Genomic DNA, 25421 nt, shown 5'->3' on the forward strand with positions numbered 1-25421 from the left:
AACAGGTCCTCAGTTTGAGCGTTCCTTCTTATCTGAGGTGATGTTCAGCCCACTAAGGCAGGCTGCTGCTTTGGTTAGCTGGCAACACTTTTATAAGCTTGCTTCTTCACTGTCAAAGAAAAGGCTGTAAAATTACTTTTTCTTTGGTTTTGTTGTGGTTGTTTTTTAAAGTTCTGTGGTTTTTGTCCTGTTATATAAAAACCTAAATCTGCTGACAGCAGTGTATGCCCACAGCTACCTTCAGAAAACTGTGCTTTAAAACCATTTAGTGTTTTGTATTTGCCACATGAATTTTTGTTAATGTTATTTTTCCCCATGTTTCCGCATACTGTACTGTTCTTAATTACATTTGAAATGCGTCCTTTTATTTTCTCTAAGATCTTACTACTTATGCAAGTAGCCGGTCCTGAGCGACCACAGCCAGGCTTTGCACCTCTCCTAGCACTAGGGAGACATTCCTACCTTTTTGTGAAATGCAGCAAGAGTGTCATATATGAAATGATCCTGTTTGAAAGGATAGAAGCCGCATCCCAATATAGATCGCAGTGGAAAATGACTCAAAATTACATGACAGCTTCTCCCCCGTTTACCCCCACCCCCCTTCCCTTTCTCAGCCTGTTTCCCAGTCGGGCTGCGGTAAGAAATGCATCGTGTATTATGACATTTTAGTTTACTGTTACTAATAATCCCTTTGCATCTTTCATTAGCGTGTTATTTATAGGATAGCAAAAGGGCATCGGTACCGCTCAGCCTCTGAGGTGGCGCTGCCGGTGTCCCAAGGACTGCTGTGTTTTTTAAAAGCACTGGCTCTCACCCTAGCCTCGGCAGCGGGCTCGCCTTGCTCCGGCAGAAGCCCGTGCCATGCTTTGGGCTGAAATCCCGGGTTTTAAAACCCGCCGAGGCCAGCGTGGGCTTGGGATGCTTGTGTAAACAACAAGACTTTGCCTCGCGATTCCTCCTAAGCCCGCACCTGAGGGGCCGCTCGGAGCTGGAGGGCCGCGTGTCCCCTAATAAATTCCTTTTTGTGAACCCACTTGTTAGTCAGGCGTTGTGCACACTAACTACAGCCAGGGCCCTGTGTCTTGGGCATAAATTACTCTCGCGTGGCACTGTCTCCGAGCAGCCCCCCAGTTATGGATTACTTTGTTCTCGACTTGACAGGAACATAATTAGAACTGTTGATGAAATCTACCAAATTGTTCCTCCGTGGCCTCAATGGTCAGGAAATTTGGCTGAGTTGTATTTGTCACCGACGTAAAGGCTCTAAACACTTCATATTAACTATGTTATTAATGTGCCCTCTAATCTGTCCGTGAATTGGTAACACTTGGAGTGAGCTTGTGCTCTAATAGCACCTTGTGATGAATACATTGTAATGCTGTTAAAAAGTTTCTGGAGGGTGGGAAAAAAAAAACCAAGCAACAAACACCCTTAATAAAAAGTGACCGTTTCTAGGTGGTTTCTTTTCTCTGTATGTGCATTTTTGTGTTTTACAGTTTTCTTGTGTTTAATTGGAGATTCATTTAGGCTTTACATTGACAGACCGTTTTCTGTTCTATAGGATTTGCTGACATTTGGGCTGTTTCATTGCCAGAGGAGGCTTTGTGTGTCCCAAAGGAAGTGAGTGATCTGGCCATAACAAATCCTGCCAAAATATTTTAACACCGTTACGATTTTCTAATGCAATGCGTAGTGAATGTGACTAGAAAAGGATGGTGAGTCCAACGAAGGGGGTTCGCTCCCTCTCCTCTGCGATTTGTCTGGTGGAACGAGCACACAGGAGCTGCTGGGGGTGGTGGGAGACCGCAGCCAGCAGCAGCTGGGGGGATGGGGGGGGTTGATCAGCCACAGCCACGGCTCACGCTTTAGCTTTAAGCCAGCCTTTTAAATTTTTGGTGCTGCTCTTGAACTTTCTGAGGGTCCGGGGTGTTCAGAGGCAGCATTTTAGTTAGGTTAAACAAGCGCGTTTTGGCTGCTGTGAATGTTCAGTAAGTTAAAACAAGGAAACACTTAGACACTTAAAAATAAGACAGAGGTTAGTGGCTGAAGGTCCTAGAAGTTGGCAAGCTGCTGTCTTGGGTAAAACAAACTCTTACCCTCAGAACACAGGGCAATCTCATATTTTACTATGGTTTTGAAGAACACTAGGGTGGCTCTTAACTATCTAAGCAGCTGTGCTTAGATAAAGTGTTAGAACACAAAAATAGGAGTTTTCACATGTAGTATTCAAGGGACGAAGACAATTCTGACAATTTAATGTTTAGCATAGAGCTGGAAGTATGGAGAAACAATAATTTAGATCCCTGAGCTATTGTCTAAAGCAGCCAGTAAATTAGCTGCTGTTTTTCTAATACCTCGGTGGTTTGTTTATATTAAATTTAACACCACCCACTCACCTCCACCACCCCCAAAAAACCAAACCATGGCTGAAGTTAATATTTAGTAAATGATTTAAAACCTAAAACCAGCAAGCAGTTCAAAATGTGCTGACTGCAGAATACCAGCCATCGTCTCCCGTGCCCAGCGTACACCGTGTTAGATTACTCCAGCAATCGGCTTCTGTACCAGGGTAAACTCATGTTTCTTTGGTCATTTTACATTCACATACTTAAGAATAAACAAAGTAGCCGAACATGTATACGAGCAAGTTTTACTGAAAGGAGGAAAGCTAATGAGAAAGAGAAAAGTTGAGCATGACCACAGCTTTGGGAGTTGCTCCATGGGGGCAGATCCTTCCACTTCTACCAAACAGTCCCAAGTTTCTGACTGAGTTGAGCTATTTGCCCCTGGCCTGTGTCGTCAGGTGCTCAGGTGGACGTAAATAAAGTCAGGTCTTTCGCTGTTGATGGCATTTCCCACTTGGATGTTTCTCTATTGCTTTGTCTTTGAATCCCGCACAGAATTGTGAGTTCTTGTGGTCATCCCCTAAGCCCTCATTCAGTTTTTGCTGGGCTCGCTCAAACTGCCTCTTCCCTCTGGCCACTGTATGTGTTGTTTCCTGGGTCCTGGGGGCAATGATGCTCTTACCAACAGGAGGGAAGTGTGAACCTGGGAGTTAGGACTTGCTGTGAGACTTCCTTTTATGACCTTAATATTCGTAAATGAAATGGGAATCTAACTCTACACCTTTCTCATGCAAATCAATCTATTTCTAGTAACGAGCAATTTAAGTACTTTTTTAATATGTAGTTGCCATCTCTGGAAATCAGGATCAGAATTCAGGATGCTCAGATTAGGTGTTAGTGCATACAGATATTCTGTTGATGACTCTATTATTAGAATAAAGTAGACCAGTACTTTGCCAGGATCTTGTTTCTTTTTGATGCTTTTGTCTCTCTCTCTCAGTTCATCTTGTCTAAGCTTTTCCTCGCTTCTTTAATTTCAGCCTTTAATTCATTTCTACCAAAGCCATGGGATCTTGAAGGGCTTTCTAAATAATTAGATCTTGTTGCTTATTTGCAGTGTGTTCAAAACTGAGTTACATTTTCTTTTGTCGTAGTCTAGTTTTATCACAGTTCTAAAATGGAGAGTTATTTGGGACATTCTTACCCAAAAGCATGCTTTATGCTGTCCTAGCTGTACTTCATCTGTCTTTCTAATATACATTTGCTACTAATTTTTTTTTTTTTAATGAATGTGTATTGTATTACCCTTGAATGCTACTAGCTTTCTGATTTTGTTTTGGTTTTGGGGCTTTTTTTGTGTGTTTTTTGTTTGTTCGTTTGTTTGGGTTTTGATTTTTTTTTAACTTTTTTTTTTTCAGTTTCCAGTGGGAATGTCATGTTATGCATCCTGTAAATCCAAATCTAGCTTGTTTCATTCAGTAGACCAAAATGCATCATGAACAGAGCACCCCAAAAATTAAGCTTAATCCTGATTTGACTTTTTGTTTGAATAAGAAGCAAAAATACTTCCGTAGAAACTAAGGCACTTACTGGGGGGGGAGGCAGGAAATGGGGATTTAATATCAGAATTGGGACTTGCAATATTAATTTGATAAAACTGTATGTTCTTACTGTGTCAGCTGTGGAGAGCATATGCTAGTAGACGCTCCTGTTTGAGGTCAGGATTCATAGTTAATCGTTCTAAGAAATAGACTTATCACTTCATAAACTCTAGGAAAGACTGTTTTCTTTTCCAAACATTTAAATTACTCAGCTGTTTTATACATTAAGAATATTTTGAAGAATTTTTCAAAGCTATATCCTTTAGGAACTGTCCCTAGACTGAGACTTTAGCACCAAGTAGTTCATATTCTCACTGCATCTCTTGGTTTTCCTCCTAACAAAATAAGGTTTGAAGAATGTTCATTACCAGACTAGCAAGTACGAACCCCAAACAGCTAGTACCACTAAATTTGCGCATATGTGCACATAACTGTATAAATGCGTGCACACACACACAGAGACAAGCAAACCATCCCCAACACACACTTGTACACAGTGTATGGCCAGTTCTGTAAACTCTTTCAGAACGTGCGACATGTCCCCTAACACTGGCAAACTGAAATCCCAGTATGACTAATGAGCTCCAGAATGTGGCTTAAAAATACTTTACCGTCTTAGAGAAAGGAAATAATAGCAAGGTTAAAGTAAAGTTTTATTCCATCACCTCTCTTCTGCCACGTTACCAGACTGCCTGCAAAACAGATTCAGAGAGAAATAAAAATGAAAATGTGCTGCAGGATTTTAGGGAATGAGCTGTACCCGCTACTAAACGGAAAAGCTTATTTTATGCGCCACCTTTTTGGTTCTCAGGGCCAACTTGATACTTGAGCTGGCTTGGCATACATTAGTGGCATTCTCCTTCTGAAAACTGCCTTTCCTCAAAATGCATAAATCCTTTTGTTGCTCAGAGGGTAGCTGCTATGATACAGCAAACCTGATTTGGCAGAGTGTAGCTATGAAGTTGTGTGTTCCTTGGCCCATATGAAATCATGACGTTTCAAAAAAAAAATATACTTTCCAAAGCTACAGAATAGTATTCCCTATTATTAATTTGGATGCTGATTTCTCAGCGGAAAGGTATATGTGGATCAGATCATACCAATCTAGGTCAGGAAATGACCGGTGTAATTGTACGTAACGCAGTAGCTAGCGGAGTGTTTTGTAAGTATGAAGACCTAAAAGATGCACATGATGTTGGTGCCCTTACAAGAATGCCTAGTAAAGGCCTCCTTTTACTGAGCACAGCAAGCTATTGCCACAGCTTTATTCACCTGGTGGGAATTAGCAGGACGGTTTGGTTTTTGGTAAATGTTGGTAAATGTTTGGTAAATGTACCAAACGATGTTTGGTAAATGTTACATTTCCAAATCAAGACTTGCTGTGGATAGCAAGGATAGAAAGGAAGGGTCATAAGATGGAAAAAATCCTACTTAAAAGGCTGATTAAGAGAGAGAATAAGATTTCAAAATCAGAAACTGTTTTCTAAAGACTTCTGTGGGCCCAGCATCCCTGTACAGTTTGCTGTAAAAAAAAGTGGTTTGCTTCAACAAAAAATAAATAAAAGGGGGCTAGGCCATTGCTCAGCCCTCTCACTGTATCTTGCAGTGGAGCTGAAGTTGAGATAAGAGCCTGGTGCGTCCCTTCATGAAGAGACTCCATGAATGAAAGGTCGCAAAGATATTAGGATTTACTAAGTAAAGTCATACTTGTCAATAGCTTCTCTTGGTAGATATTTAAAGTTCAAGTGCTTGTTTGCTTTAGTTAAGTGCTCTGAAGTGCTTTAAAAAGCATTGGCCCATTTATATAAACAAATAGAGAAACTCGCTGATAGTCTTCCCAGTCAGAGTGTGTTACCCAATATTTGGATATCCTTCCTTGGGTCTGAAAAAGACTTGCACTAGCTAATACATGTGAGGCTTTGTTAATGGAGTACTGTATTGTATTTTTTGATCATAGACATTGCCTATGTTGAAATACAGTTTCTCTGCCACACACAACCATGAGGAAATAGAGGGGAGTCAGTAGCTCAGAAACTTACTTATCCAGAACTTAAACGTGACTTGAGAGGAAGAATAAGCTGGGGGCATTATTTCCTTTTGGAATAGTTGCTGTGGAGAATTAGTACTTATACCTCTCCCATATTTTTCTTCCTCTTACTCAGCTATGCTACCTCATGAACTTCTTTTAGTGCTGAGAGTCAGGCAACCAAATTTAAAAACATTCTTAAACCATGGGAAAAGCCTGTTCACCCACATATGACCACTCACAGAAAGAAAGGAAACTAACAACACTAATTGGTGGTGAAGGTGAAGGTTGGGATGGTATTTACATGCTTCCCCACAGTGTTGGTGTTGTAGTACTTCCCGACCAGTTGCCCTCATGGTAACATCTATACTATCGTACCAGTGGTCTTCTGGAGTAATGTCCTTTAACCTAACGACAGTGTTGTGATACTGAAAGCCTAGGCATGTCACAAAATGGTACATTGAAGGTTAGCAAAGGTCAGCAAGTCGCATCCTCTTTCGTATATATAAAGAAATAAACACTATTTGGAGGAAAGACTGGACATACCTTCTCCAGTAAAGCCAAGGCAGTTAAATCCAGAAGAAAAAATACCTGAATACTACCAACAACTACTCCCCAAAATGCAACATAATGTCAGCAAAGGGATGTAGCCGGGTGCCATCTTAAAATTAAAATGCCATCCTTCATTTAAAAAAAAAAAAAAAAAAAGTTTGTCCTAATTATTTTGATCATCCTGTGTTTTCTTTTTACCTACGTCATGTACTGTCTGTGAGATGCAGGGGGTGTTGTAAGCAGGTGGATTTAGAGCTGTTGCTAATTTAAACTGCGTTTAATAAAACACAAGTTTGAGATATCTTACAAATCAGTGAATGTGGCATAGTTTGAAGATTGCTTTTGTCAAGTTTGATTAGCTCAAAGAGAAACCTTTTCTAAATATTGGTTGTGAGATTAATCAGGCAATGTAAGACCTTGAATTATTCCTCATCACAGGAAAACAACATAACTTATTATCTCGTTTGATGACCAGAAAAATGTAACTTTTGAGGATTTAAAATTTGTGTTTTAAAGATTGGACCCAAGGAAAAACTTTCAGACTGTTCTTTTTTTAAACTGACTTTTAATTTTCCATATTATACTTCACTTTCTATAACGTATTCCCATATTACAAGCTGATAGTACCAACATCATTACATTGAAGGATGTTCTCATTATTGACTCCATTCTCAATTAATTATAAGTTTGTCATGTTTTAATGAGTAGGATTAAACTTTCATATTCCAAATATATGTCTCGTGTTGCTTGATTAGAAGCTTTCTAAAGAAGGTGGTTGAACCCTTTCTTTGAATGAGTACGAGGAAATAAAATATTCCTTGTGCAAATTAAAAAGATGGTGTTTATCATATTTACAAACACCTGTAGAAAAGCTTTAGTAGCTCTGTGCTTTGGAACAAAGCTTTGAAATTTGGCAAAAGCTTTCCTGCTCTTTTCTGGCCTTCTCTGTCACAAACAGTTGCTGTCTTCACTAAAATAAAGACTTGTACAGGCATGTGTTATGTCCTGTACAATACAGGATAGCAGAAGGAAGAATAGCACTAACGTGTTTCAAGCGCACCTAATTTTCACTGGGTGTGCTCTTTGTTCCTCTTAAATAAATCTCTGGATATGTCTATACCCTTTTGTTCCCCCCGCCCAAAAAAAAAAAGAAATGGTACTTTGTACTTTTACTTAATTGCCCTGTCTCTTAAACCATAATATGTTTGCAGCAAAGATGCTGCCACTTGTATCTTTCAGGTTCAGATTTGGTACAATGCAGCTGTGCAGGTCATCTGTCAGGCTTTGTCTCCAAAGTTCAGTGTGCATTAATAGATCCTGTTTATTCATCATATTTTCTAGCGGAAGTTTGATGTTCATTTGTCTTTTATTTCCTTATACAACTTAACATCTTTCTTACTAGTACCGATTAAATCCTTTCTAAGACTGCTTATTCTTTTGCTTATGTGCCTGCAAAATATACAAACAGCACGGATGTATTCTAGCCCTGTTGTTGCTGGACTGTTCCCACTACTTTCAGTATAGATATGATTATTTTTCTCCCCAGTCAATCAATAATAATTAGATATCTGTAACATTAAGCACCCATAAGTTTGGACTCTGTCAATAGATGGGTGTCGTGTGGGTAGGTACTGGCATCGTGGCTGCATAAATCACAGCAGATTCTTACCAAAGCAAGCAGGCTCCTTACCAAAAAGAAAAATCTTTCATTAAATATGTTTTACATTGCTTCTTTAGTCTGTGTCAAATTAAAACAGTAACCTTGCAATTTGAATAGCAATGTCAACGGATATTACAGTTTGGCTAGTAACACGTGGGCAGGGTTGGAAGGGGGTTGGATCAGCACGTCCCTCACCGGGTAGAAACCCAACGTCCTGGTAAATGCTCGGCAGCAACCTACACCCCGGGTGTGTACACCCCCTTCTCATGAGACCTGTTACTACAAATAGCACATAGCTACCTTTGGGCATTCAGGTTTTGACAGGATGTGGCTGCTCTTTCTCACTCAGCAGATGGCTTTCCAGGTACCATCACCCTTCCTAGCGCTCCTTCGCCTCGCTAACAGAGTTGTGACAAGACCTGTCGTGATGGTTGTGAAAGTTGCTTTCTGCATGTGGCCATCGTAATTATCACATATAGGTACCTTTATTTAGCAAGTCCACCTGTATTTCTCTGTTGTAAATGTCTTATGTTTGGGTACGTTCATTTTGTATCTAACCTGTCTGTGGTGTTGACATTCTGCAACCTAATCATAGAGCTAAACCTGTGTAAAACCCGCTTGATCTCAAGATCAGGCTTTGTGTGCCTGTGTGATATGGTATGCATTTCTTCATACTCCTGTTTGGAGGAACATCTATAACTCAGTTGTGGCCTTGCACTACTTGAAAGTAATTCAGTAATCTCATGCATGGCAATGGAAGTTTTATAGTACACTTCCCCGTCACCCATCCTCACGCACATTTTCTACATGTATCATTATTATCATCAGCATCTGTCTTTTGAGCGATGATTTATTTGTCTCTAGGTCTCTGTCCCTTTGTACACTACTAGATGTAAAATTACATCTGTCTGGAGAGAAAGGCATGATCTCAAAGATTTAATACTGGTTTCAAAATTTTATTGCCAATAACTAAATGCGAAATTGCTTTAAATTAACCAGTATTTATTTAGAAGGAAGTAGGAAAGAGTTAAAAAAAAAAAATTAAAGAAAAAATCCCTTTTCCCAGCAAACTGGACCCCCTTCTTCCAACAAAGCTATTGCAGGAGGTTTCAATGGTATGAATAAATGTATTTCTTTTAACACTTTTGTTGTTTAAAATGCTATTGTTTCATCTGAGGTGTGAGGAGATGTGCTAACCTTGTCAATGTGGGTGCAGTAGAGCAGAAATGATAACTGTGTATACTATTTTTTTTTAACAAAAATACTGTGTGTGTGTGTGTGAGAGAGAGAGGGAGAGGGAGAGAGAGAGAGAGAGAGAGAGACAACTTATTTAAATCCTGAATACAGTCAGACCTCATATGCATTGTTAAAAAAAAGCCCTAAAGAATTGCATATGGATTAGGGGGATGAATATTCTATTATTTCAGTCTGTTCTGCTGATCTTCTTATTGTGACTTTGCGCTTCAGAAATCTGCCAGGAATTTGGCTTTGCTGTACTAGGCAGTAATTTTAAATGTGTATCAAGCACTTGATAGTGTATGATTTGCGTGCTGTTGCATTCCCATTCCCTAAATTTTCCACCAATTTATTACTTTTTTCATACTGTTTTAATATTTCAGGATGATGAATATATACAGCATCATTAAAGGTAAATAAAAAATGCATGAAATTAAAAAATGGAATATTAGATGTTTCTTTGCTGTAATCCCTAGGTCCAATAGGAATGAAATGTCTCTGTTCTGTCAAGTAATCCCTAAACATGATTAGGGACCTTGTAGTTTCCACATAGCCCACATAATATTTGTATCATATAAGCCTATTTATGTAAGGTTTGAGTAAAAGTTGTTATTAGAAGACCTATAAACCTATTTTACAATTCAAAAAGATATGCTTGCCTCTTAATCTCTCTACTTCTATTATTTTGCTGGAGATGGCAATACGTCCTTAATTCATTTTTCAGAATTCTGGTACATCTTTTGGGTACTTACATCGTGCATTAACCATCCCAATGAAATGTATTTTTAAGACAGAGGACCGAGTTCAACAGTTCATGTACTTGTGTAGCTTCTCCTTAAATCCGCATTGGAAGGGACGCGCACCTCTTTCTAGGTCTCTTCTTCAACGTCTGGGTTTAATCTGAACTGGGGGTCAGGAGACGTAGAGATTGTTTTTCTGGTTTTGGGGAAGGGGAGATGGAAATAGAGAGAAGAGATTAATTTTCTCTGTCTAAATCGTGTGATAATATCAGTGATGTAGGCACTTCTGGCAGCATCAAAGAAAGTTTGGGAAATCAGCTTTTGATTTGACCAGCCCGTAGCAGAGTTTTAGGGAGAAAAAGCTAGAAAGAAGGAGAATAGGGAAAAGTTGTGAATGACACAAGAATAAGACAGGAGAGACAATAGCTTTTTCCAGCTGTTTCTTGTGACAGTCGTGTTGGGGGTGCAACAACCCAACACTTCCCATTCCCTGCCTCAGCTTCTCGCCTGGGCAGCAGAGGTGCTCGTAGTCCCATCTTGGATGTTGTTAGGCTGAATTCATTAATGTTCAGAGGTATTCAAGTTCCATGGTAACACAAGGAAGATCAATAAATAAATAGGAACAGTAACTTATATGCTGTTATGGTTTGAGTAAACATCCACTAAGAAAATATTTTCAAATGATAGCAGGGGTCAGCTGTGGCAATTCTGTATTTCCCATAAGAAAATCTGAGATTATATTAACCTTGGGCTAGCTACTCAAAAAACCCTGTGGAAATACACCTGTATTGCTTCCACACTGCACTGAAATTTTACTTTTATTTCATTTTCGGCAGTTAGGGTGGCGTTTGAGCAATAGCTCTGTTCTTGTATTTATGAACTGAGAGAAGCAAAACTGCTCACTGCTGAGCCTAGGGATCCTCTTCCAGGAAAACTGAGATCAATAACTGTTATCAAGTCTTCATTTATAGGGAGTGTTAAATGACCACAAAGTCCTGATGTTCATCAATTAATAGGGTGTGCTTAAAACTGGGCTGTCTGCCCCACTCCTCCCCCCCCCCAACCTACCATAGTCAGAACTTTTGATCTTTGCTATCATTTTAAGCAGTCACTTTTGGTTATTAGAATTTCTTTTTAACTGGAGGTACTGTATTACAATGGTGCCAGTAAGTTAAAGGTAAGCAATGTTTTCCCTCGCAAACCTCCTCCTTTCTGCTGGCAATGGAAAGTAGGAATGACATAATGATACCTGAGGATTGCTTTATGAGCCAAAACAAGGAATTACAATTATTATTACAATAATTTTCACATTTTGGTACTCAGCAAGAAGGCAAGTGCACACCCCAACCGGAGCAGAACAAGCCCTGAAAACAAAAGCCTCACACACAGATGCATTTTCAGATGCCTTTATTCCCTCAGTTTAAGTGGAAAACAGAGATTTGGAAAAGAGAGAGCTTAATTTAACAAAATAATATTATCCTTAAAATGAAAGAATTATTTGGATACTCAGCAGTATAATGTTTTTGAATAACGCTGGTACTTAAGATAGGAAAAATGATACTGTGAATGCGCTGTGTTTGCCTCTTATGATGTTTTTACCAATTTGGCGTTTATGGGAAGCAATATCATTGTTGCAAAGTTTCCAAATTGCTTTTTACACAAATCCGCAGAAATTAAATCTCCTCCTTGTTATGAAAATGAAATGATGTCTTGAGACATTGGCATATTAGCACAAGTCTGTGGAGACAATAAGCCCAATTCTGCTTGCAGTTATTTTGTGTCCACTTTTAATAGCTCCAAGAAGTTGTGTTAGGTATAGGCTATCGCCCAGCAAAATAAACAAGCATATGCTTAAGTATAGCATGTGAGCAGTAGCAGAGACGCCTCATAGGACCTCTTGTGCTTAAAGTTAAGCCCACGCCTGACCGCTTCCGTCGTGAAGAATTTAGCCCACGATGTGGAGTAGTGTGTGATGCAGGAATAATGGCAAATTATGTAAATTGTGAGCCTTCAGAGACAACATCACAAATCAATTTCAAGCTCAAAGAAAATAATGCGAATACAAATTGGTGTAGGCCATGTGAAGCTTTCAGGAGATGGCGTACCATGTGGTGCAATGCAGATTGGGCCAGTTGTGGAGGTCTTCAGCTGGCATTATTCCGGTTCCTATTCCGAACAGCTTCAGGGAAGGCCACACATTTTGTCTGAGAGGTGGGAAAACATAGCAGTACAGCTCGTACTACCACAAAAAAAAAAAAAAAAAAAAAAAAGACATTTAATAGAAACGTATTTTGAATAGTAGTAATGCTGAGCTCTGAACAACAATGCCAGGCAAGAACTGTGCCTGGCTGGCAAGCGTTTTGCCGGGTCCTCCCTAAAACCCTGTAGCTGCCGACAGTGGTGGCGTCAGCAGTGCTGACTTGGAGAGCAATGCGTGCCTGTCTGAGCGACTTCTGCCTCGTTAGTAAGAAGGAAATGAACAAAGGCAGTCTAATATCGCAGCCCCTTTCCCGTCCCCTCAGACCGTGTGGCTCAATACATATTGGAAGGGAATAAACGCAACGTGGGTGGGAAGACAGACCAGTTCATGGACAGTCCAAACAACTGGCATTGCTTTCAGGCGAGCCACAATTTAGCAGGGCGTGATGCAGAATAGTTTTAATTCATTTATGTTAGAACCATAATGGGTCTTCATCGCTGAATTTAAACTACATAAAAGTGCTGTATGTGATGCGTTTAAATTCATTGACAGAATTAAGGCAAGACAAGGCAAGTACATGATTGATTTTTACAAATACAGACGAATCTAATATGTGGAAGAAGGCAAGACAGATCAAATTTTAAGACATGGGAGCTGATTTACCTACATCAGATGTTTAATGGGATGCTTAATTTGATTGCTTCTCCAAAAACTACTCACAATAGTCAAGCCACTGACTAAATGTCTGTGTAATCAAGACCTCTGCGTGCATCTACATCTTGATTTCCATGTGCAAATAACCAGCAATTAATGCTGCTGGTTGACTGCAGGGAACAGTTTGAGGTTCAAAATGGCAACTCCGGAGTTTTGGGGGTCTTTTACCATTATTTTACTGTGTTTTTAGAGGTGAGTATAGACAGACTTATACGAGTCTGTGTAAATGACAGCTTTTCAACTCCAGTTGCAGAAGGTTCTTCATGGCTATAGCTAGGAAAGATCTCTCTTTAGCAAGGTTAGATGCTTTTAATCATGCGAGTTATGGTCTTTATGTTAAAACCAACATATTGGCCCATTTCTGTGTAGCCTGAGGGCCCCATTAGGTGGGTTTATATTCCTGTATAAAGGTTTGAATGGAAGGATAAGAGAAGTTGTATATATTTAGTAGCAATGACAGGCACTGTACACTTTCTTCATTCTTAGGATTGAACACATTTCTGAGTGGAAAGTCAGCAGTCACTATTGGCACCCTTTTTTCTGGTTTGTTTTTTTTTTTTTAAATCGGTCTCATTAGAATGTATATGAAGGATGTGAGAATATTGGACTGAGATTCTTGAAAATACTGGTGCTCCCTCATTAATTTTACTGCAGTATTTCTACAGTAGTGGATTATCAATTATGTTAAGACTTTTTATTTCCCATGGCACAGCTACAACAACTAAAATTAAGGGTGTTATGCGCACAATCCCTTGCACCACTCATTCTACTGTGGGCAAACTTTTGCTGTTTTCTCATAGTAACCTTTACAATGCAACCAATAAACATTCCTGTTTTAATGACTCCGAAATAATGTCATATTTAAATGAAATGCAGTTTGCCTCAGCAGGGTTCTTTGAATTTATGAGCATTTTTGTCCCATATCCTACAATAATGTGACAAATATTATTTGCATTTTTACTGTTTTCTTGAATACTTTTAAACACCCATTTTTAGGAGACTTCAGATTGCTTTTGAACACATTTGAATGCATTTTTAGCTATCACCAAGCTTAAAATAGGAACCCTTTTTTCAGCTTATCTTTATTAAACACCTGTAAAAATCAGTGGTATTTCTTTTTTCTTATAAAGCTTTCTTCCTTTAACGAATGCCAGAAATGCTGCACAGTTTATTCTAGTATGGGCTTCTTTTCTTGGTGGTAATGGGCAGTAAATGGTCTGGTAATGTCTATGCCATACGCACAGACATTTACCTACCTGAATGTCACAAATAGTAACTTTACGTTGTAATGTAATGCATCTGATCTTTAACTATCATCAAGTAATATTAGAACTTTTAGGCGACTTTTAGAAAATATTATCCAGAATAAAGTCTTAGAAATGGATCTCTCTGTACAAATGATCTTGCTTGCAATAAACCTGTAATCTAAAGAGTAGGTGGTCAGGCATGACAGTGACTGATTAATTATATTTTTGTATTGAACATTCACTTTGCATTTTTTAAAACCACAGATTTTTTTGTTGGGGAGTTTTATGGCCTTTGATGTGTGTGTGTGGGGGTGTTGTTTGGTGTGGGTTTTTTTAATATAAATACTTAGTTTAGAAGAAATTTTATTATTCAGCACCTTTATAATGTAAAGGTGGACTAGCAGCTTAATCTTGCTGTTTTTGGAGGTAGATGGTCCAGTGCTTTCACAAAGTTCTTTGTCTTGGCTGGCTTAAGTTTTCTGTTTTACTTTGATGCTTTTTTATTTTATAAGAATGAAAATTGTCTGATCGTTTTTAAGGCAATGTTTCATGTGTTGAATTAAAAAAGAAAAAAAAATCAAAGAAATTCTTGTATCTCTATGCAATCATATTAAGACCTCTTTAACATTTACAGAAGTCAGTGAGAAGGTTTCTTTATTGCTGTTGTGCTGCAAAAATAACTTCCGTGTATGTTTTTGTGGTCAAAAACCCAACTAAGCACCTTGTACAGAATTTTGCAAGTGGAACCAAATTGTTTAAAAAAAAAAAAAAAGATTGCGGTCACTCACCAGTCTCCATTTGAGCACTGTGCTAGACGCCAGTTAAAATTAGACCTACTTAATGGACTAACAAGGGAAGATAGGAGTAGAAAGAAGAAAAAGATGACAAAAGCAAATATGCTCGTAAATAAGGAAATGACATGTTTGCTTTCGTGGCCTTTGATCAAGCCTGGGAGTTTCTTTTCAAAGGACATTGCGGGACGCCTGGGAAGGGAACAGCCACCCAGCGTAATTGGAAAGGGGGAAGGTCTGTAGCACGCCGGCTGCTGCTGCTCCTGCCTCTCTGATAAGATTGTAAGAGTTGCCAATATCAGTATTCAGTCTTGTAGCGTGTCAGGGCGCTTTCATGTGAACTGAACTGAACTGAACTGTCTGTGCGCGCTCCCTCCCGCTCTCCTTCCCGGCGCTCGTCGTCACATTGAAGTCAGGGGAGAGGAAAAAAAAGATTTGAGGATCGCCCAATTTGTTCTGACATAAAGAGATGTTTAGCTCTGTGAAAGGTGGTGGAGGCAGAGTGCCTGACTGACATTTCAACAGGCTGTCTGCTGGGATTGCTCACTTCATAAAAAACTGCTGTGTCCTGCGCGAGTGCTCTTGTCTAATCTTCACAGCGAGAGCACCAAGAGTCCCCTGGGCTTCAGTGCTCAACACCTTGTTAGATGGGGCACACGGGGCCGTAGCTCCTGCTTTTGTATTTGCTTTTCCTCTAATGTTTCAGGCTTGTTTCAAGTCCAAATAATTTTTTTTTTTTTTTTTGCAAGGGGTTTACTAAAATAACAGCGTGTACCTCCTAATCGCCTTGGTCTTCTCTTGGCAATGCTAGATTTGGGTAACACCAGGTAAAAACACACAGAGGGAAAGAAAATAAAAGACTTCAGTAAGTCAAAGCTGTAAGCAGCGTTCTGTGCTTTTGTTTTTAAATGAAGATTCATTGACCTGCTTTGGCAGGTTTAGAAAACAGACAAGAGAAAATAGTCACTGAACAACCAACAGGAGGGATAACACATTGATAATAAAGGAAAGACAGTGTCTGATCAGGAATGCGACACTCCCTACCAGGGGCTGCAGGGAAGTTTAGTTGTTGAGGGTTTGTTTGCTTTTATGATTCTGAACACGTTGCGATGCATTCTGGCATGCCACATCCTGTTACATCGCGTCAGGTCAGCCCGTGATGCCGAATAATGCTAAGAACGTGAATTAATGAGAGCTAATGCTCACCTCTTATTGCAGGAGCATTATCAGGTGTACCTTGTTAGCTACAGTTCCTATCCAGATTCAGACCTCCTAAAGTAGAGCTGATATTAAAGATATGTGTATTATGTTTTTAACAGATAGAAATGTTATTTTTCATTAGCCTTCTCAAAATACATTAATGAATGGATGTGGCTTAATCCCTGTTAATCCATTAAAAATAATCCACGTACTGTGCTCCCGGTCCTCTTTTACATCTTTTTAAAGGCACTTCTTTTCCTCAAGTGTTTTATTGCTCGTGACAAAAAGCAGAATGGTATCTTCCCTTCTGCTTCCTGCAGCTCTGGGGTCCCCATACTATTATCCTGGAAACACATTGCATGGATTATGGTTGCTCATGAACAGTTGCCACTGTTCAAATTTCCCCTCAACTTCAAATTTTGCATAAATATCTCTTAACACACATCTCATCCTGAAGCAGAGTCACAGGCCTCACCGGGTAAAAGATTGCCAACGGAAGCTCATAGTCTCAGACAAACTTTTCAAAGTTGGGTGCCTAAAGCTGAAGCCTCCTCCCTCCCAAAATGCAAGGACAGCTACGCAAAACCACTAATCATGAGTAGCTGTGTGGTTTCCTTCAGCCAGTGGGACATCTAGTCACACGTTCCATTTGCTAGGGATCGGCAAGGACTTCTTTTCCTGCAGAAGACTGAATAGATAGATATTGAAAAAAATTTTTCTTCGTTTCTGTAGCATGGAGGAGCTAAACTTACAGTATGTTAGTGCCTGGTTAGAGGATGTTGTAGAGAAGCCGTAGAGGTCTCACCAGGGTCCAGGCTATTCAGAAGATCGAATTCCAGTTCTCAGAAATTAAAATAACCTGGGAATTAACTAGTAAGTTTATTGCTGTAGGTAAGGGCCAAATGACACCAGAAAGTATTAAAAAGTGGTTCGGTGAATCTCGGACACTCAAGAAAAGACTCACACGTACGTAAGGATCAGATCTCTTATTATCCAGCATGACTAATAACTGGGCCCATGCTGTAGCAGATATAATTGATGCCTGGATCATATTTATGTAAGAGCTGCTGTCATGCTTCATTCCCATTTCAATGTGTCTGTCTTCATTTTGCCTGTGAGTTGGAGTCAGCGCAAGCAATCATTAGCATCCCTTAAAATACATACAAAGGAATCACGATGTCTGACATTTTCATTGGGAGAACGTTACGGGTGTACTCTGGCACACATAGCCTGATTCTGTCAACTATCGAGATGATAGTCAGTGTATGTACCGTGCAATTTCATAGGAGAAAAGGCTTTGGAGGACGCCCAGGCAGGTGGAGGGGGCATCTCATCATGGGGCATTTGGAAAAGAGGATATCTAGGATCTAATGCCAGTTGTGCTCATTTTAATTGCTCAGGTATCCCAAACTCCCGTGGACATTTCACTACAAAGAAGCCAATTGGCAAAACGTCTCCATACTTCAGGCTGTGGTCCAGCAGTTTGTGATATACGTCTAATTTAAACATGTGAATAACCCAAGAGATGCTTGGGGACAGGTTGTGTGTAGTGTTACTCACGTTTAGTGACTTGCTGGATTAAATGCGAAGCAAAAGCTGTTTGCTCCCCAGCAAGTAGGTAGACAGTGCATGTGAGATATTCAGAAGGGCACACAGGCAAATGTGGTTTTGTGTGTGTGCCTACAAGCTGTCTCTCTTCCTATTTGCTTTTGTGTGCACACACATATTATTATATAACTTTTCATCTATATCAAGAATTCAATTGTTTTATAAAACTTGTACTTGTCTGTACAAGTGTAGCAGTACAGTTACAGTGTACTGTTAACCCAGGTTGATTGTTTCCAAACAGCTGGTTACAAAAGTGACCATTAATTTAATAGAAATTGCATTTATTTAAAAATTGATTTAAAAGACCGTAAATGACTCAATGACTCATTAAATTAATTTAAGAATTGACTTAAAGTACAGTAAGTGACTCATTATATTAAGCTATAGAAAGACACCCGATAAAAAGAAGGAAAAAACCCCAACCTGACAGGAAGCTATAGTTTAGTATCCTGATTTATTTTTGTTAAGAATAAAATGGTCTGATTACTAAAAGTGGATGCAAGGACATCTATCTGAGTATTACGAAATACTCAGGTCTCAAAAGCGCAACTGTAAAGCAAGGAGCCAAGTGTCACTGAAATTTCCCCCTGATTTGTGTATCAATAAATGAAGTTTACAATAATGATTTAGCTGGGAGATATTTAGTTGTGTACCGGGATATTATTAATTTACTAGTATTGAGTAACTGTTCTATATGTCCCTAGATTTGTTGAACATAATGTCTATATGTTAAACAGTTTTCTATAGTATTTAAAAATTGACATTTCAAAGAGTGTAATAGCATAATGAAATGTAAACTGAAAACAGGAATGAGTTAATTAGACTAATGATCCCTTGACTCCTTTATTAGCCAGCTCTTTAGAAATTGGGATTAGCTTTGTTTTCTCTGCTGAATAAAGACAGGAAGGATGATGTTGATTCTAGTAAATGACAGCACCAGAAGAAATGAGTGTTTTCCTCTTCGTTATAGGTTTCACCAGTTAAGATAAAAATTTAGCCTTCGTGCATGCATACCTAATTTTATTACACTTTGGTTTCAGCTCAGAATGGAAGAGAGAAATCGACAAAATAGTTTAGGAATTCCTACTGATTTCATATCATGATTTTAAAAGTGATCCACTCTATGTCATTTCTGGACTTTAAACTTTAAGATTCTTTGCGTGAACCTGGAGTAGACTGGGTTTGAATTTAAATGGAGTCTTCAAAACAGGCAAGCTTGACAACTTTTGATCTGGGTTTTGAACACTTAATTTCTCCTCTCTATAGGAGAGTGGTTTACACGTCTCTCTTGCTTTTAAGGGCTATCAAGAAGCACGAGAATTCTCTCTATAGTGGTTCAAACCAAGCACGCACAGAGAAACAAAACTGTTTTTACGACAAATAGAAGGATTCTTAAGTCAGCAGCTGTTAGCAAAACAACATCATTAAAACTTCCACCAATTCCAGACCTTGCTCTCGGGAGTTGCTCAGGCCGAGCAAAACCTTGGATAAAGTGCTGAATTATAGGCAGGAAAAAGAAAACCAGAATTTAAATTGGTAGGAATTAGTGATGATTCACTAAGCTAATTTCTGCCCTCCGTTACTCTTGCGTGACAGCGTGGCGGCGCGTGGAGCAGAGCCGGGGTGAGATTGGGCAGAGCGGGAACTGCTGACAGCCGGCTTTTAAGTTCGGATTCTTTCTGTTAGATCTTTATCCTGAAAAGTAATGAGCTCCTCAGCTTCCCCCGAAACGTATAGGTATAGAGGGCACCCAGCCCCATGCAGGATCAGCTCTTTAACGAATGCCTAAGGAATAAAAAATTTATCACACAAATGAGGCGACAGAGAGGAGGTGGCAGCAGCTGAGTTATGAAGCTTTTTACTCACAGGCAGGCTTCGTTTCCTATCCCGCGTGCCCTCATTAAGCATTCTTTGAGCACCACGCTGAAGCAGAAGTAATAATGCCATTTGTTCGTAGTTTAGGCTTTTCTGGAGGATGCTTTTGAAGAAGTGTGGTGGAGCAGCTGGGGGTTGACAGAATGGCACCCAGCACGCTCGGGCTGTCACAAGTACTCTCCTGCTTTCTGGAAAAAAGCATCTGGTACCCATCGAGTACCCTCGCTTGTTTCATAGGTGCTACTTGTTGGCTCTTTGGTATGAGGTTCGCTTGGTACTTAATTTTGCCGCGCTCCGGGCAGAGGGTGCAGCCAGCGTGTTGCACATGGAAGAGTTGAGCATTGCTCGTAGTCCAACACCGCACCTGACCTTGCGGCTCAGTATTAATTTGAAGTAGGGGAATTAAAATTTTCCATTCTTTTGCATTGTCATGCCTCACATTGATAAGCACAAAGAAATGTAAATAAAAAAGACCTATTTCACAACCCTAGCTACAACCTTTTTGTTTTATGACAAAAGACAGTTAATTAGCATACTAGCAGTAAGCAGCCTTCCCAAACTCATGCTAATTATGTATTCTGTTGACCGTGACTCCAGTCATAAGGTAATTGGCTTGCAGCAACATGACATTTCAAATCATCTCTTGAAATTACATCAAAAAGCCAGCCTGTTTTGTTTTGATAGGGGAACAATCAATTTGATAAGTGGTAACACAGCTCATTGTTTCACATTAATTAGACTAATTGCAGCATGTTAGCCTCTGAAATAGACAGAACTTGGAGAAGACAAAGGCTGTGGCCTTTAGCATGCAGTGCATGTGGTGGTTCCACTTGCTTGCACATACTGTAGGCAGAAAAGAGTTGTTAGGATTCAGCCTTGCAGGAGACTGGGTGTTAACAGTGGTTTGATGTGTTGTGCTTAATCCACTGGCTTTCAATTATAAGATCCAGGTTCAAAAAATCCCAGAGAGAGGAAGGGGGGAGGAAAAAAAAAGAAAAAAGCCATTTTGATATTAACGGTGTCAAAGTTTTTGGTGATCTTTGGTTCTCTATCTCCTGAAAGACAAAGCAGAGATCTGGCTGCAGGATCTCTTAGATGTTCGTGGACTGTAAGGCCTTTCTTCGAGAAGGCTTCACTTACACTCTTGCTTTTGCTGCCTGTTCCCACTAATGTTTATTTCTTAGTATACCTTAGTTGGGCTATTTTTATTTTCACTTTTATATTGACTTAAGAATAACGTAAAAAAAAAAACAACTTAGCGGGTGGATTACTGAAGACAGATAGTAGAGATGCATAACCCACCCACACGTTTCTAATTTAGAGCATCTTTGCCTGCTATTGAGATTACCAATTGTACTTAGCTCTCTGATGATTTTTATGATCAAGCTATGTCATCTGTAGATTGACGTGACCAAATGGATTTTGCTTGTGGCCTAATTGAAATGTAAACCAAAGTTTTAAGAGATGAAAAGTTTAAGGGGTTATCTCAGTCCACAGGCTAGGCTGACTTCATTGCTGTTCACAGTTTGGTACAGTGTTTCCTGCACATCAAACCCAACACCAGGCCACTGGATATGTAAAAGGTGTGTTCTTTGACCAGTATGTTGCCTAGTGTGTTTGATAAACAGGGTCACATTTAGCAACTTTGCTGAGACAGAAAAGCATTGGAGACTAGATTCCAAAATTGTGTGAACGCTGATGAAATCATATGCATGAGGACAGCTCTGACTTCTCTTCTACAGCTCTCTAGTCCATCTGGGTTCAAACTGAAGTACTACCAGAGCATTTTACCTCTTTTAATTACCTCTATTCAACAAAATGTAACATCAGTTAAAAAAAAATATAAAAGAAAAAAAAAGAAAATAGATTGGGGGGAGCATTTGTGAACAATCATGGAATTGCTTACACAAAAGCAGTAATTCTTCAATTGGTCTTCATGGAAAATGAGATTCTTTTTACAAGTGAGGCAAGGAGATTTAGGTATCCACATATTTCTGCTGGGCACAGACTTCACTTACACATTCTTGTTTCTGTTACCCGCCCCAGTCATTGACCGGTTAGACAGTAAAAACTTTGGGGCAGAGATTTTGTTAAATTTGCCTGTAGTCTGAGTTTGGAGAAGTGTAATTTCATTTAAATCAAAGAATTTGTTCCAACAGCTTAACATTGTCATTGCTCATGGAAGCTATATTTTTATTAGTTTTGCTTATGCTTTATGTTGGCCCCTTAGCAAATGGTCATAAACTCTGTTTTAAATCCAGCTACCAGTGACTTCATACCACTGATTTATTTCTATCATTTACTGGCAAGAATACATTTTTAAAAATGTGTTCTAAGCAATTCATTCCTCTGTGCCTCCCTTCGCTTTCCTCCTCCTTCAACATTTAAATCGCCTTTCATTGAGCTTAAAATTATGCCCGGATTAGCGATGTAACCACCCTAATGTGCCGCTCCTACTAAAAAGTCCTGGGTTTATACAGGAGATTTTGGAAAGGAGCAGAAGATTGAAGCCTTTTAGCATTCAGCTTAAGTGCTGGTTCCACTTGCCTGAGCACAAGCTGGAACCGGCGCTGTTAGGATGCAAGCCTGCACCCTCGCTGTCACTGCCGCTCCTTGTGTAGTCGGGTTCCTGCTTGGAGCAGAGCAAATCTTTGCTCAGTTAAGCGAGCGTCAGTCACTGGCAAGCTTGGCTGCCAGCCCAGGGTTGTTAGACTTTTCCGTGCTACACCTGAATGAGATATTGAGGAGACATGGCTACCTAAACAGAGTCAAGAAGCACTAGACAAAAAAAAAAAAAGAAAAAAAAAGAAAAATTAAATTGTCACGGGGATGACAGAATAATTTTGAAAATGTAACTTACACTTCCAGTGCTCGCTTGGGAGGCTTGCAATAAGGAACCTGCATTGCCTGCTCGGTGACAGATCCTGTGTGATCTTGTTTAAATACCTTTCTCTGTTTTCTTGAAATCCAAGACTAGAAGGTAATTGCTGACTTGTGAGTGAGAAACAGGGGCTCGGGCAAATCATAGCTTAGCAAGCTGCCACACATAGATACCATCCTGCATGGTGCTGAGCTCTTTCAAAGGTGCTAAATTACTGGTTTGGGCTTACATCAATAGCAGGGACTCAGGTACTGGTAGGACTGAGCTTTTAAGTTGCTTGGTTATTATTCAGTCAAACAAAAATTGACAGGATCTTCTTAAAGTGGAAAAGGAATAGTGAGAAATAAATTTGCAAAGTTTTGGGTTGCATGAAGATGCTAGCAGTGAGTATTCCGCACAGAGAGTAGAGGAAAATCAGGGCCAAGGTAAAAAAAGATAAAATAGGAATAGTTTTTGAATAGGAATTGCTGGCAGAGCTATTAATCACACAAGTCTTTGAGCTCTAAGGGTTGCATGAGCAGTGCTAATACGAAAGAAGAGAGATACTTTGCCGATATCTTGAAATACGCTATTAAAAGCAACAAGCAAAATTAAAGGGAGATAATGTCTGAACAGATTAATGATGTGTAATAATAATTAAAAAAACCTCAAACCTACAGACGAAACCCAGGTACCTTCAAAATCTGAATCCCTAGGTGTGACTGTTGTTTTGTATGGGATAGTCTTTAATAATTAATTTTGCAAGTTGCTGGTCTTATCGTACAGTCTCAGCTCTGAGCTCTGACTCTGATCTCATTTACACTAGTAGAAATATATCAACATTTCTGCTGTTTCTCTACCTATACGCTGCAACTGTGACCAGAACATGGACTCTGCCAGAGTCTGTGGATTTTTAGCAGGAAATTTCACAGTGTCTCTGAAGCGGGTTAGAAAAGGAAGAGAAAAATGCATTTTTCATTGCTGTCTAAGGTAGGCCACCACCTGCTCATTGCAGGCTGCCAAGCTAAACCAGGACTTGATGCAGGTAGAGGCTTTTTATCTGAAAAGAGGAATCAAAGGATCTGTGAATATAAGAGAAAGACTTCAGACATAACTTTCATTGTCGTATTTATTTTCAAAATCTACATCATCGTCATCTTTGAAATGATGTCATCATTGCAGTCGATTCAGGGCAAACTGAATGCAGGTTTAGGAATTTGCAAAGGGGAATAACCTTTTCCTTACACGGGATCATATTTTTTTTTTTTTTAAAGTCCTTTTCTTGCTGGTGCTATGACCTTCCACCCCTAATGCACTATTGTACATGTTTAATGAAAGAAAACAAACCAAAATTCTGCACTGACCTGGACTCGCAAAACAACCAGGGTTTTCAGTGAAGCTTTCATAAGCTATAAATCAGTGTAAAATTTAGCTCATACTGCATTCTCATTGGAAATGGGTTATATGATAATTTATGTTGAGCTGATCGTAACTAGAGCACCTCATAGTAGTGTCCTTCAAAAAATTTTAATCAACATTGTCTTTCGCTCTCCACCTCTCTTGGTGCAATTTCAAGAGGTTTATTTGCATGTCAATCTGCACGTGTTACTGAAGTTATTCCACTGAAGCAAGCAGAACATCTTGGCTGCGTACGTGTTTTACAGCACCATAATGTCAGGTGACTCTTTGCATTTATTTCTGATTTGCGCTAGTAGAAGAGTCGGGCCCTTAATTCTCTTAAGCCCTGAAAACAGGGGTATTTCCGAGTGCCTGTCAGATCTGTTTTCCAAGTCTTTGTGTTTCACAGTGAGTGTGCGATGAACAACGTAGGGGAAGAAACTGTTGATCCTATGAAAATCACTGAGATGGTCCAACTCTTACTTTAAAATCTATGTTAAAAAGTGTTCCTGAGTATGTTTGACATTTACTTTTAGATGCATGTTTTCTCTTGAAGCTTTTCCCCTGTTTGTTGTACGGTGAACAGCAAAGGGGTTCCAGAGCAGTGTCTTGGGCAGCAAATACCAGCAGAGTCCTCTCCAGGGCAAACTTGCCAAAAGCTCTTTGCATCAAGGACTGCCTTGTTTTACGGTGCTTATGCAATCTCTAATGTGATGGGGTTCTGCAGTGAGGACAGAGTTGCTCCATAATTGGTGATAATAAACAGTTTCCCACCTAAGTACGTATAATCAAGCCGAACAGGGTGGGGAGAGGTGTGCTGGTAAGAGTGGGTGTGTTGATTCCTCATGCGGGCTTTTTTTTTTGTTGTAATTAAAGGCTTATGTTATGAAGTTACGCACAGGTGGACTCCTGGTACAATCCTAGAAAGGATAAACAAGTTTTAAACAGATTTTGAATGGATATTGAAGACAAAGATTATGAGCTATGACCAGAGAAGTTTGACTCCAGAAGCGCAACAGAGTGCATTTTTAGTTAGACCAGAGCTTTAAGCTCACTACGTGTCAAGTTTGACAGCTAAGATGTAAGTATTTTTCATGCTGTGGTAAAGCTTTGGATTTGAAGGTGTGAGAACTTGGGATTTGTTGAGGAATGACTGAAGTGGAGGAGTAGGAAAACTGAGATACAGAAAACATACTCAGACAACGGTAATTATGGCCGCAGCAGATGACATGAGCTAGGGGAAGCTGGGACAACTGATGTGGGAGACCGTGAATGTAGAGATGTTGGTTCTTTGGCAGACGCTTTCTAACTTGCTCTGGATGGAAATGTCAAGAGATGCTCAGTACATTTGCCCCTCGATCCTGCTAA

At 39.6% G+C, this 25421-nt stretch overlaps 1 protein-coding gene across 2 annotated transcripts in view; it reads left to right on the plus strand.

Annotated features, from left to right (window-relative positions):
• The window catches only part of ESRRG (estrogen-related receptor gamma), a 346513-nt gene that overhangs the window by 113691 nt on the left and 207401 nt on the right, over positions 1-25421 (plus strand). Inside the window, exon 1 of one of the 2 annotated variants that reach the window (XM_009894315.1) lies at positions 8713-8833. The exons of the other annotated variant lie outside the window; for it this stretch is intronic. Within the exon in view, the coding sequence (XP_009892617.1) occupies positions 8713-8833 (121 nt within the window). Of the gene's footprint in view, positions 1-8712; positions 8834-25421 lie in introns of those variants that run through there. 2 annotated transcript variants of the gene reach the window in all.

The sequence above is a fragment of the Charadrius vociferus genome, unplaced genomic scaffold (genome assembly GCF_000708025.1).
Source record: "Charadrius vociferus isolate BGI_N301 unplaced genomic scaffold, ASM70802v2 scaffold261, whole genome shotgun sequence".
NCBI classification, from domain to species: domain Eukaryota; kingdom Metazoa; phylum Chordata; class Aves; order Charadriiformes; family Charadriidae; genus Charadrius; species Charadrius vociferus.